The sequence below is a fragment of the Rhincodon typus genome, chromosome 2, assembly GCF_021869965.1.
Source record: "Rhincodon typus isolate 14 chromosome 2, sRhiTyp1.1, whole genome shotgun sequence".
NCBI lineage: Eukaryota > Metazoa > Chordata > Chondrichthyes > Orectolobiformes > Rhincodontidae > Rhincodon > Rhincodon typus.
In genome coordinates this window covers 18,965,025-18,979,457 of record NC_063333.1, presented here as the reverse complement: position 1 = coordinate 18,979,457, position 14,433 = coordinate 18,965,025, and the positions used below count along the sequence as shown (strand labels likewise).

The 14,433-nt window shown below is 43.2% G+C and overlaps 2 protein-coding genes across 3 annotated transcripts in view; one reads left to right on the top strand and one right to left on the bottom strand.

Moving 5' to 3' along the window:
* nom1 (nucleolar protein with MIF4G domain 1) overlaps nt 1-14,433 on the bottom strand; it is a 198,335-nt gene that overhangs the window by 131,794 nt on the left and 52,108 nt on the right. The window lies entirely within an intron of this gene.
* Nucleotides 1-14,433, top strand: part of LOC125486602 (limb region 1 protein homolog) — a 105,547-nt gene that overhangs the window by 42,790 nt on the left and 48,324 nt on the right. The window contains exon 2 of the mRNA XM_048614770.1: nt 10,931-11,057. Within this exon, the coding sequence (XP_048470727.1) occupies nt 10,931-11,057 (127 nt within the window). The remainder of the gene's footprint in view (nt 1-10,930; nt 11,058-14,433) is intronic.

Here is a 14,433-nt window from a genome sequence, read left to right as displayed (position 1 = left end):
TCCTTTTCCTTTGTACAATTGTTGGCCCACATAAAAGAGATTTGATTCATGTAATTATTTGCACCATGAACCGTACTAAAATGTTTCACTGGTGATTACCTTAAACCCTCAGGCAACTGTGTGGAGTTTGCATATTCTCCCCATGTCTGCGTGAGTTTCCGCCGGGTGCTCTGGTTTCCTCCCACAGTCCAAAGATGTGCAGCTTAGATGGATTGGCCATGCTAAATTGCCCATAGTATTCAGGGAGGTGTTGATTAGGTGGGTTATAGGGAATGGGTCTGGGTGGGATGCTCTAAGGGTCAGTGTGGACTTGTTGGGCCGCAGGGCCTGTTTCCACACCGTAGGGATTCTGTGATCGGTGACAAATATCTCTAGTCTCACTGATGGCACATCATTGCAGAAAATGAGGCTTCACCAGAAGTGCCTAGTGGATGATCCATTTTGGCATCATCTGGAGATGTCCAATATGATTGATGCCAATCTTCAGCCAATTTGATGTACTTCAGGTATATCAAGAAACGGCTGAAGGCACTAGATACTGCAAAGGCGACAAAGCCTGACAAACATCTGGCAATTGTACTGAAGGGGTATGCTGTTGAACTTGCCAAGCCCATAGACAAGCTATTCCAGTGCTACTACAACACTGGCATCTACTCAACAATGTGGAAAATTGCCTTGGTATGTCCTGTGCACACAAAGCAAGATACAACTGACCCAACTAGTTACCACCCCATCAGTTTGCTCTCTGTTATCAGTGAAGTGGTGGAAGGGCTTATCAACAGTGCTCTCAAGCAGCTCTTGCTGAGAAACAACCTGCTCACTTCCACTCAGTTTAGGATCGACGAGGACAAGTTGGCTCCTGACCTAATTACAGCCTTGGTTCAGACATGGGCAAAAGAGCTGAAATCCAGAGAATAAAATGGATGTGTCTATCTTTGATATCAAGGTTGCATTTGACAGGATGTGGTAACAAGCCCTTGCAGGAAAGGGATGGTGGGAGCATTATGCCATACTTAGAACAAAGGAAGACAATTGTGATTGATAGATGTCAGGCATCTCTGCTCCAGGAACACCACCTGCTGGACCTCCTCAGGGTAGTGTCAGAGACTCATCTTTGGTTGCTTCATCCGTGACCTTCCCTCCATCATAAGATTAGAAAGGAGTGGATATGTTTGCTGGTGTTCACACAGTTGTCAATATCATGTACAGTCACTCAAACTGATCTGTTCATTTCCAATTGCAGCAAGATTTGGGTGATACCTTGGGTGTGGGTACATCACAAATGGCGAGTAACATTCTCCCCACACAGGTACCAAGCCACCATCTTCAACAAGAGAAGATCAAACCATTGCCCCTTTACATTCAATGGCATTACCATTGCTGAATTCCTTGCTATCAACATCCTGGAGTTACCATTGAACAGAAATTGAACTGGACTATCCATAAGACTAAAGGACATAGGAGTAAGCCATTCAGCCCATTGAGTCTGCTCCATCGTTCAATGAGACTGTAGCTGATGTGATAATCTCCAAATCCACTTTCTCCGCATTACCTTTAATTCCCTTACTGATGAAAATCTGTCTAGGTTAAGGAAACCACTGTAGTGGTGCAGAAGGAGGATGTCCCAGAGGTTTCAAGGACAGAATGGATTTGGCGAGAACTAAGGAACAATGAAGATACAATTATATTGTTCAGTGTAATGTATAGACCACAGACTAGTGGGAAGGATATGGAGAAACATTTCTGCCACACGAGTGTTATAGACCAGACCAAACCCCCTCAAAATATAGTAAGAAGATAGCCTAGACACTAATCTTTTCTTATTTTAAAGGTAAGTGTAAGGCATTGCGTTCCAGATGCAATTTGATTGGTCAAACTACTCAACTTTATAAAAAACACCACCTTATTTTTATACTACAGTTAAAATACAGACAAAATAAAATCAAAAGAAAAGAATTGGCTTAACTGTAATTCTGAAATGCTTAACAAAATAATATATCTAAAAATTACTACCAATTAACTAATCCAATATACTAACAAGCCATAAACACCCCCTTGACGAAAGGCAAATTCAGTAAAATATTGTCTCTCACGCAATTCTAGAGGGAGGAATAAGAGCTTCCCTATCTAGCTTCAAGACCCCACCAACTGCAGAAAGCTAAAACTAAAAATTCTGGCTCAGTGGGAGTTTGACCCCACCCTTTCAGTCTGTTTTTTTCCAACTTGGGGTGGGGGTGGAGGGGGGTCACAAAAAAACCCAAGGCTTTTGTAGAAGAGGAGTACCTCTTCCAGGTAGTCGGAGATCATGGATACCCGAAAAACTGGATCAGAAGATGCCTATTACACGAACGACACCAGGAAGATACTGCACGCTCCGACGCACTCATCACGCTACCTTGCATCAAGAACACATCTTAACTGACCATAAGACTCCTACGACCACTGGGCATGAGAGTAGCACACAAACCCACATCAACCCTACGACAACTGCTCACCCGAACCAAAGACCCACTACCCACTGTGGACAGGATAAATGTCATATACAGGATTCCCTACAGAGACTGTGACAAACACTGCATCGGACAAACAGGAAAGAAATTAACAACAAGGGTACATGAACCTCAATTGGCTACAAAAAGACATGACCAATACTCACTCATCTCTGTCCACATGGATAAGGAGAACCACCAGTTCGACTGGGACAACACCAAGATCTTGGGACAAGCAAAGGAGAGACAAGCATGGGAATTCCTAGAAGCCTGATACTCCACGAAGAAAGCCATCAACAAGCACATAGAGCTCGACCGCATATACACTGCACTGTGAAGGAAAACTGGAAGTGAGGTAATCCAGCTCAACGGACTCCAGAGTTTAAGTAACCGGCAGGAAAACACAATGGCGCTTCATCGGAGGCTGATGATGTTACCCAACATGGTAACGAAATGTCTGTGAAACAACGAACTAGCTCGGCGAGCCAACCAACTACAACATCCACAACTCGAGCTACAAATCTACTCTAAAACCTTAGAAACCCAAGGCTTACAGCCTCTTTACTTTATTAGCTTTGAGCAGGCCACTTGGTATCTCAGTCATACCTTTTTTCATTTAAAAAAAATGGACAAAATACACCTCCAAATGGTGGCTTTAAGGTCACAACAGATAGGTGCAAACATCACAGGTAAGTTATAAGGGGTGATTTTAATTACCTGGATTTAGACTAAGACAATGGTAGTGTGAGCAGTAGTAATGGGCAAGTGTTCCTAGATTGTGCTTATGAGAGTTTTTTGCAGCCATACGTGTCCTATCCAGCAACAAAGGGAACTCTGCTCGACCTAATTAGTAGAATTAGATCATACGGCATTCAGGGTGAGCTTGTTAATTGGATACAAAATTGGCTTTTTGGTAGGAGACAGAGGGTGGTCGTGGAGGGTTGGTTTTTGGACTGGAGACCTGTGACCACTGGTGTTCCACAGGGATCAGTACTGGGTCTGTTTTTGTTTGTCATTTATACAAACGATTTGGATGAGGCATGGTCAGTAAGTATGTGGATGGCACCAAAATTGGTTCTATAGTTGACAGTGGAGAAGGCTATCTAAGATTACAAAGAGATCTTGATCAATTGGGTCAGTGGCCTGAGGAGTGGCTGATGGAGTTTGATTTGGATAAATGTGAGGTATTGCATTTTGGTAAAATAAATAAGGGTGGGACTTATACAATTAACGGTAGGGCCCTGGGTAATGTTGTAGAACAGAGAGACCTAGGGATTCGGGTATGTAATTTCTTGAAATATGCTTCACAAGTAGAAAGGGTGGTTAAGAAGGTGTTTAGCACGCTTGCCCTCATTGCTTAGACCTTTGAGTATCTGACTTGGGATGTTGTGTTGACGTTATTCAGGATGATGGTGAGGCTTCTTCTAGAGTACTGTGTGCAGCTATGTTCACTCTGTTATAGGAAGGATATTATTAGATTGGAGAGGGTTCAAAAAGGATTTACCAGGATGTTGCTAGGAATGGAGGGTTTGAGTTATAAAAAATATTCTGGACAGGCTGGGGCTTTTTCCCTTGGAGCATAGGAGGTTGAGGGCTGACCTTAAGGAGGCTTATAAAATCATGAGAGGTATAGATAAGGTGAATAGCAAAGGTATTTTCCCAAAGGTGGGGGAGTTCAAAACTAGAGGAGTTCAAAGCTATTTTTAAGGTGAGAGGAGAAAGATTTAAAGTAGACTTGAGGGGCAATTTTTTTTTTCTAACAGAGAGAGTTGTTAGTATGTGGAATGAACGGTCAGAGGGAGTGGTGAATGCAGGTACGGTTACGACATTTAAAAGACATTTGAATAAGTAAATTAATAAGAAAGGTTTGAATGGATATGGACCACAGGCAGGTGGGACCAGTTTAGTTTGGGAATATGGTCAGTGTGGAGTAGTTGGACCGCAGGGTTTGTTTCCATGCTGTATAACTCTATGTCCTGGTTCGTGGGAACTAGGTTGGTCAAATAAAGCAACTGTTAGTGGGGAAACATGTAGGGAACGGTGATAACTGTACCGTAAGATTTACGATGTCAATGAAAAAGGATGAAGGACAATCCAGAGTAAGAAGAATTAATTTGGTGTTGGGGAAAGGCTGTTAGCAGTTAAACATGATTATTGCCAGGATCTTGGTGGAACATTGAAGTATTGTATAAGCATATCAATGTGAGAGGATGCTATTGCTTGGAATCTGCCATCTGGACATCCCATAGCCCCATTCAATTCATTCAATAAAGTTCACTTGTTACCACATCTACTCTAAAATTGATAGAACAGAAGCTGGTGCATTGTAAACCAACATGTTTCACGAAGAGGGTGTTACATATATGGAACGAGCTGTCAGAGGAATTGGTGGAGATGAGTACAGTTACAACATTTAAAAGGCATCTGGATGATGTCGGGATATAAGCCCAAATGCTGGCAAATTGGACTGGATCTGTTTAGGATATCTGGTTGGCATGGGCGAGTTAGACTGAAGGATCTGTTTCTGAGCTCTTCAATTCTATGACTGTAGAGCTGGGGAGAATTGACTTCGATGGGACAAGATCAGAGCTGGGCCAGACAGACTAGATCCAAAGGATGAATGAAGAAAACAGTACCTGAACAATGGACTGCTTTCAAAAAAGGTACAGTTCAATCACAGTTGAGGTATATTACCTCAAAGGGGAAAGATTGGGCAAACAAACCCAGAGCTCCCTGGATGTAAAAAGAGATAGAGATTAAGATAAAGAAGACCAAAGTGCTGATGGCACATATCAGGTAGAAAATTCAGTTAAGAACCAATTTTAATATTGAGTTGAAAAGCAAATAAGCCAGAGGAAGTGGCAGATGCAGGTACAGTTACAGCATTTGAAAGACATTTGGACAGGTACACGAATAGGAAAGGTTTACAAGGATATGGGCCAAATGAGACTAGTTTAGTTTGGGAAACCTGGTCAGCATGCATGAGTTGGACCGAAGGAGTCTGTTTCCATGCTGTATGACTTTATACATGAAGTATTATTTTGAGAAGAAACTGGCAGCTAACATAAAGGAGTATTTCAATGTTTTCTATAGGCACATAATCAGTAAAAAGGTGGTAAAAGGAGGAGTAAGGCCTAGTAGGGATGCTAAAGGAGATTTGCACGTGAAGGGAGGGGAGCATGGCTGAGATGTTGAAATTAAGACCCTAAGATAAAGAGACAAAATTAGGCCGCTCGACCCATCGAGTCTGCTCCACCATATGATCATGGCTGATATGTTTTTCAACCCCATTCTCCTGCCATCTCCCCGTAACCCTTGATCCACTTACTAATCAAGAACCTACCTATCTCTGTCTGAAATGCCCTCAATGACTTGGCCTGCACAGCTCTCTGTGACAATGGTTTCCACAGGTTAAACACCCTCTGGCTGGAGAAATTCCGCCTCATCTCAGCTCCAAAGGGTCATCCCTTCATTCTGAGGCTAAGCCCTCGAGTTGTAGTCTCTGCTACTAGTGGAAACATCATCTCCACATTCACTATATCTAGGCCTCAGTATTTTGTAAGTTTCAATGCAACTCCACCCACATCCTTCTAACGCCATTGAGTATAGACCCAGAGTCCCCAACTGCTCCTCATATGACAAGTTCCTCATCCCTGGGATCATTCTTGTAAACCTCCTCTGGACCCCCTCCAACGCCAGTACATCTATCCTTATGTATGTCATACAAAACTGCTCACAGTATTACAAATGCAGTCTGACCAGAGCCTTAAACAGCAGCAGAGTACATTTCTGCTCTTGTTTTCTAGCCCTCTTAAAATGAATGCTATTATTGCTTTTACCCTCCGAACTGCAAACTGAACTTGCATGTTAATCTTAAGAGAATCCTGTACTAGGATTCCCAGGTCCCTTTGTGCTTTAGATTGCCAAAACCTTTCCCCATTTAGGAAATAGTTTCCTCCCCCATTCTTGCCAAAAAAGTGCCTAACCTCTCACTTTCCCACATTGTATTACACCTGCCACTTCTTCACCCACTTTTCTAGCCTGTCCAAGTCTTTCTGCAGCCTCCCAGTTTCCTCGGCAGCATCTGTCCCTCCACCTACCTTTGTGTCATCTGCAAACTTAACAACAACGTCCTCAATTCCTTTGTCCAGTTTGTTAATGTATAATGTGAATAGTTTTGTTCCTAACATGGACCCCTGCAGAACTCCATTAGTCACTGGTTGCTATCCTGAAAAAGACTTCTTTATGCTTAGTCTCTGCCGTTTGCCTGTCAGCCAATCCTCTATCCATGCCAGTACCTTGCGACTCTTATTATTCAGCAGCCTCTTCTATGAGACCTTGTAAAAGGCCTACAGGAAATCATAAGTGATGAGCTCTTTTTTGTCTAATTTGCTGATAACTTTCTCAAGAATTCCAGCAGATTTGTCAGGCATGACCTCCCCTTGATGAAGCTGTGCTGACTCAGCCCTGTCTTACCATGAACTTCCAAGAGCTCTGCAATCTCATTCTTAATAATGGATTCTAAAATCTTAGCAGGCTAAGGTCAGGCTACCCAGCAATAGTTTCCTGTCTTTTGCCTCCCTCTGTTCCTAAATAGGGGTGTTACATCAGCCATTTTCTAGACCTCTGGGACCATCCCTGAATGCCTGACTCCAGTGATTCTTGAAAGATCATGACCGCTGTCTGTACAATCTCCTCAGCTGTTTCCTGGTTTTCAAAGGCTTCTCGATCCTTTGGTTTCCCATTAATCCTAACCACATTGCATGCTTTTTCTTTTACTTTTTTGCTGTCCCTGACTTCCCTTGCCAGCCATGTTTGTTTCATCCTCCCCTTAGTATGTTTTTTTTCTTCTTAGTTCATCTGGTCCGGGTGATTTATTTGCCTTAACACTTTTCAGCTTTCCCAGCACCTTCTCCTTAGCGATGGCCACTACACTCACCTCTGCCCCTTTGCTGCCTTGAAGTTCTGGTATGCTGCTTATGTCTACCATTATGAAAACTGATGCAAAGTACCTATTCACTCACTTCCCCTTTTCTTTGTTCCCTCTACTACTTCTCCAGCATCATCTTCCTGTGGTCCAATGTACGTTCTTGTTTTTCTCTTACCTTTTAGATATCTAAAAAATACTCTTGCAGATTTGTTTTATGTTACTATCTAGCTTACTGTATTTCATTTTCTCACCACTTACTGTATTTTCCATTATCCTCTGCTGGTTTTCAAAAGCTTCTCAATCCTCTGGCTTCCCATTAATCTTCACCACATTGTATGCTGTTTTTTTACTTTCATGCTGTCCCTGACTTCCCTTGTCAGCCATGTTTGCCTCATCCTGCCCTTAGTGTGTTCTTCCTTGGGGTGATTTTTTGCTGTGCCTCCCGAAATATCCCAGAAACTGCTGCCATTGCTGCTCCACCATCTTCCTTGCTGGGCTCCCATTCCATTCAATTCGGGTCAACTCCTCCCTCATGTCTCTGTAGTTACCTTTACTCAATTATAATATTGTTACATCTCGTTTTGGCTTCTGCCTCTCAGGCTGCAGGGTGAATACTATCATAAAGTGGCCTCTTGCCCTCTAGGGATTCCTTCAGCTTAAGCTCCTTAATCATGTCTGCCTCATTGTACATCATCAGATCCAGAATTGCCTGTTCTGTCATGGGCTCTACCATTAGCTGCTCCAAAAAACCTATCTCGTAGACATTCCCCAAATTTCTTTCCTGGAGATTTCCTACCAATCTAATTTTCCCAGTCCACCCAGCAAATTGAGGTCCTCCATCATTGTTGCCATAGTGCCATTGTTACATGTGTTTCTGTCTGCTGATTTATTTCTTTCCCCACATCCTGACTACTGCTAGGATGCTTGCACACAATTCCCATCAGGGTCTTTTTCCCTTTGCGATTCCTCAACTCTCCCTACACATTGTAAGCCTTCTGACTCTATATCACTTCTTGCTATTGGATTTCGCTTTGTTTCTTACTAACAAGGCAGCCCCACTCCCTCTGCCCATCTGCCTTTCTTTTTGATAGAATGTGTATCTTTGGATGTTAATTTCCCATTCCTGATCCCCATGTAACCACGTTTCTATGAAAGCCACAACATCGTACCCGCTAATTTCAAGCTGTAATATGTAAGCTCAATTACCTTGTTTTGTATACTGTGTACATTTAAGTACAACACCCTCAGCCCAATGTTGTGCCTCCCTCGACATAGTTGTCCCCTCATCTGTGTCTGAAGTTAGATTTCTGACCCTTTCCGTACTCTTAATACTTTGCATCTGCCTTTACTAAAGAAGAGATGGCTACCTATGCCACATGACAGAGGAGGAAACTGAGACAGCAGAAGGGTTTAAAGTGTGAGGAAGGAGATGTTAGGGATGTTGTTAGTACTTAAAATTGGTTAAAGCATCGAGACCAGATGAGATACACTCTAACGATGTTGAGGGAAAGAGTGGAAGTTGTAGAGGTAAAAGCAATAGTGTTTCAGTTTCCCAAGATGCAAAGAATTGCCAACAGAACATTTTATAGTTGTAAATAAACCCAGCAATTATCGATTGGTCATGGCCATTAAGCTTGTGAAATGATTACTTTGGATTAATTGTCACATGGAAAAATATGGGTTAAATAGTAAGAGCCAGCAGTTTTCCTAAGGGAAAACCATGTCTAACTAACTTGCCAGAGCTGTTTTGGAAAAATAATAGTGTTGATGATAGTGATACTGTTGATTACAGTATAAATGGTCTTCTAAAGGACATTGAATACAGTGGGACACAGCAGACTTGAGCAAAGTTGGAGCTCCTGGAATAAGTGCGTCAGTAGTAAAACATGGATACAAAATCGGCTGAGAGATAGGAAACTAAAAATAATGATTGAATATTTTTCAGCTGGAGGAAGGTTTGTAGTGGATTGCCTCATTTTGATTTTGAGGGCCTTGCTTTTGCTCAGTGATATTTATGATCTAGATCTTGAACTGCAGAGGACAGTTTCCAAGTTTGCAGATTATATAAAATTTGGAAGCTGCCTTACCTCTGAGGAGGACTGTCTAAAACTACCAGAAGTCCAAGTGATTTAAGTGGCAGATGAAGGTCTATGCGGAAAATTGTGAAGTGATACACCATGGTCGAAAGAACATGGAGATGCTGTGAAAACTAAAAGGTGCTGTCCTAAAGAGTGTTTAGTAGCAGAGAGACCTCGGTGTATAGATATGCATAAATCACTAAAACTGGCAGGGTAGGTAGGGTGAGCAGATGATAAAGGCTTTATGAATAGACACGGAAAGTACAGGAGCAAGGTGGCTATGCTGAACTTGTGTAAGGCACTAATTAGCCTTCAAATGGAATATTGTATACAGTTCTGCATGCCATACTTTAGGAAAGATGTGAATACAATGGAGCAAATGCAAAAGAGGTTTATGAGAATGGTTCCAGTGATGAGAAATTTCAGTTATGAGGATAGATTGGAGAAGTTGGGACTCCCTTGGAGAGGAGAAAACTAAGAAGGGATTTGATAGATGGTTTCAAAAACTTGAAGGGGTGGACAGTGTGCCAGGGAGAAGGAGACAATAAGGACTGCAGATGCTGGAAGCCAGAGTGTATGGGTGTGAGGCTGTAGAAACTGCTTATGTGATGTGAGAAAACACTTTTCCATACAGTGGTTAGGGCCTAAGACATATGGTTGGGAAGTGTAGTGAATGCAGGTTCAATTGAGGAATTCAAGATGGCATTAGATGATTATTTAAATAAAACAATATTCAGGGTAACGGGAAAAAACAGAGAATGGCACTGAGTCAAAATGGTTATTCAAACAGATACAGCAGTCACGATGGGCTGAACAGCTTTTTACTGCACAATGATTCTCTGAGAGTTCTATTAGCTTCCACTACTTGTTGTTCTATTAAAAATGTCTGCATTTCTTAAACGACAAGGGAGCATAATTTTAAAGTGGAAAGCAAGAGATTTCAAGGGGATTTGAGGAAAAATGTTGACACCCAAGAGTGATTGGCAGGAGACCTCAACCTTTTAACAAGTACTTGGATGAGCACTTGAAGTGTTATAACATTTCAGGCTATGGACCTAGTATGGGAAAGTAGGATTAGTGTAGGCAGTATTATATTTTTGTGGTCCTGACTTGATGGGCTGAATGACCTCTTCTCTTCTGTACTGAATAGTACTTTGAACAGACTCCCAAATAAAGTTATACTTGTAAATCCACTGCTGATGATGCTGTGGTTGGGTTTTGCACTGTGTTATAATCTAAATCAGCATGCTTAAGATACTGGCTGTTGTACTTTTGGCATGCACATATAGCAATAAAATCATCTGCTTTTTAACTACAAAATTTTTGGCTTCCATGTCTTCCAGGTTTGTCTAAACAGGCTGTTTGCCAGTATACAGTTGCTATTTCAGTTGTGTCAAGTAAGTAAAGTTGGAATTATCTGTCTTTTTTTTTAGGGCATTAAAGCACGAATCCTGGAAACATTGGTTATGCTTATTCTTCTTGGTCTACTTATTTTGGGAATAGTCTGGGTAGCATCTGCTTTGATTGATAACGATGCTGCCAGTATGGAATCTTTGTATGGTGAGTGACCTAGAAAACTATCAGAAATTTGATTGATTTTAAAAATTCAATTATGTATGTCTACATTTTTTTCTTTCTCCATTTTTTCATGTAACCAGCTTTCAAAAATGAATGTTTGTTAAGTACAGATTATTGGAATGTTTGCTGTGTGGAATTCCTGACAGTTTCATAGGAATAGATAAGAAGCTGCAACCAGAAAAATGAAGTTCCTTGCATTATGGAATTGTATGCAGAATAGCAGATGTTCAGAGTTTATTCATAAAAATACAAGGAGTTTTCTAATTGGTTTGCAGGTGACAGTACATGTATTTAAACAAAAACAATATTTGTCCTTATTGAGTCAAATCAATTAAGCATTGTATAATCTATCCCAGTTTTGTATTTTAATACAGTAGATTTGATTTTCATATACCACATATCCTGTGTCAAGAATATTTCCGAAATAATTTTGAAACGTGTGACCGTGGTCTTACACACAATTTAAGTGACCTTGGAAATGCAGTATTGCTGATCGTTATACTAAGGCACATAATGAATGTTTGAGATTTTTAATACTCCATGTGTACAAGAATTTATACCAAAGCACACTTATTCCATTGAGCAGGAATTGTTGGGAATGAACCAAAAGCCAAGTTGAACAGGTGCTTCGGAAATGTTTTTGACAGGTTGGAACAAAATGAAAAAGTCAAGTTCCGAGGCAGGGAATTTTAGAACATAGTTGAGAGGTATAATCGGCTAGGTGCAGAATAGGGTAAGGTCATGAGAAGGTTTGAAAGCAGAGAAGAAATGGTCTGTTCATATTAAATCATATGATTGCTTTAGTAAATGGATTTCTGTTATAGTACTTGTCTTATAATAGAAGGACTAATTTTACAGCGATTATAGAGGCCATATACAGTGAAACAGATTCTCAGGTCATTTATCTCATTCTTGTTTGTATGAATCTGTTGCTTGTGGGGCATTGTTAGGCAAATTGCTCATTGCATTTACCTGTGTTCAAGGAGGCCTGTGCCTGAAAAGTACCTCATTAGCCTGGAGGGATCTTCCTGTATTTTGATGTGCAAGTGTAGTAAAATGCAAGCCTTTTCATTCAAAATGTCAGAGACTGTGACATGGTACATACAGAGATAGTAGGACCTGCCATTGCTGGAGTCTGACATAACAAGGTGTAGAGCTGGATGAACACAGCAGGCCAGGCAGCAGCAGTGGAGCAGGAAAGCTGACGTTTCGGGTCTGGACCCTTCTTCAGAAATGGGGCAAGGGAAAGGGGCTCTGAAATAAATAGAGAGAAGGGGAAGTGATGATAGAAGGTGGATAGAGGAGCAGATAGGTGGAGAGAAGATGGACAGGTCAAGGAGGCGGGGATGGAGCCAGTAAAGGTGAGTGTAGGTAGGGAGTTGGGATGGGGTTAGTTAGTGTGGAGGGAGGGGCGGGTAGGTGGGAGGGAAGACGGACAGGTCAAGGAGGCGGGGATGAGGCGAGTAGGTAGGAAGTGGGGGTGGGGGTTGGTCAGTGAGGTGTGAGGAGCGGATAGGTGGGAAAAAAGATGAACAGGCCAAGGAGGCAGGGACGAGATGGGCTGATCTTGGGATGAGGTTGGGAGTGAGGGAGATTTTGAAGCTTGTGAAGTCCACATTGAGACTATTGGGCTGCAGGGTTCCCAAGCGGAGTATGAGGTGCTGTTCCTCCAGCCTTTGGGTGGCATCGTTGTGGCACTGGAGGACGCCCAGGATGGACATGTCATCCAAGGAGTGGGAGGGGGAGTTGAAGTCGTTCGCGACTGGGAGGTGCAGTCGTTTGTCGCGAACCAAGCGTAGCTGCTCCACAAAGTGGTCTCCAAGCCTCCGCTTGGTTTCCCTGATGTAGAGGAGGCCACATCAGGAACAGCGGATACAATATACCACATTAGCGGATGTGCAGGTGAACATCTGTTTAATGTGGAAGCTTTTCTTGGGGCCTGGGATAGAGGTGAGGGGGGAGGTGTAGGGACGTGTAGCACTTCCTGCGGTTGCAGGGAAAAGTGCTGGGGGTGGTGGGACTAGTGGGGAGTGTGGAGCGGACGAGGGAGTCACGGAGAGAGCGGTCCCTTCGGAAGGCAGATAAGGGTGGGGAGGGAAATATATCCTTGGAAGTGGGGTCAGATTGCATGTGGCGGAAGTGGCGGAGAATGATGCGTTGAATCTGGACGTTGATGGGGTGATACGTGAGGACAAGGGGAATTCTGTCTTTGATGTTATTGTGGGGAGGGGGTGTGAGGGCTGAGGTACGGGAAACACTGGAGATGCGGTCGAGGGCGTTTTCGACCACTGTGGAGGGGAAATTGCGGTCCTTGAGAAACGAGGACATCTGGGATGTCCGGGAGTGGAATGCATCATCTTGGGAGCAGATGTGGCGGAGGTGGAGGAATTGGCAATAGGGGATAGCATTCTTGCAGGAAGGTGGGTGAGAAGAGTTGTATTCTAGGTAGCTGTGGGAGTCAGTGGGCTTGAAATATATATCAGTTTCCAGGTGGTTACCACAGATGGAGACAGAGAGGTCCAGGAAGGAGAGAGAGGTATCCGAGATGGTCCAGGTGAACTTAAGTGGGTGGAAGGTGTTAGTGAAGTGGACGAACTGTTCAAGCTCCTCGTGGGAGCATGAGGCAGTGCCGATACAGTCATCGATATAATGAAGGAAGAGGTCAATATAGCTGCGGAGAGAGGGACTGTTCCACGTATCCTACAAAGCGGCAGGCATAGCTTGGGCCCATGCGGGTACCCATGGCCACCCCTTTTGTCTGTAGGAAGTGTGGGAGGATTTGAAGGAGAAGTTGTTAAGGGTAAGGACAAGTTCAGTTAAGCGGATAAGGGTGTCGGTGGAGGGGGACTGGTCGGGCTTGCGGAAGAGGAAGAAGCGGAGGGCTTTTAGGCCATCTGCATGGGGAATGCAAGTATGTAGGGACTGGACGTCCATGGTGAAGATGAGGTGTTGAGGACCAGGGAATCGGAAGTTTTGGAGGAGGTGGAGGGGGTGGGTGGTGTCACGGACATAGGTGGGGAGTTCCTGGACCAGGGGGGAGAAAATGGAGTCGAGATAAGTTCGGTGGGGCAGGAGCAGGCAGAGACGATGGGTCGACCAGGGCAGTTGGGTTTATTGATTTTGGGAAGGAGATAGAAATGGGCGGTGCGGGGTTGGGGAACGATGAGGTTGGAGGCTGAGGGTGGGAGAACTCCCTTTTTTTCCCCAAAAAGATGAGGTGACCACACTATTAGATGGAAGACAGTATTTACATACACCATGCCTCCCCATATGTGCCCTGTGACAAATCTATTTTTCTACATTCTTATGTTTGTGTGTGTGTGTGTGTGTGTGTGTGTGTGTGTGTGTGTGTGTGTGT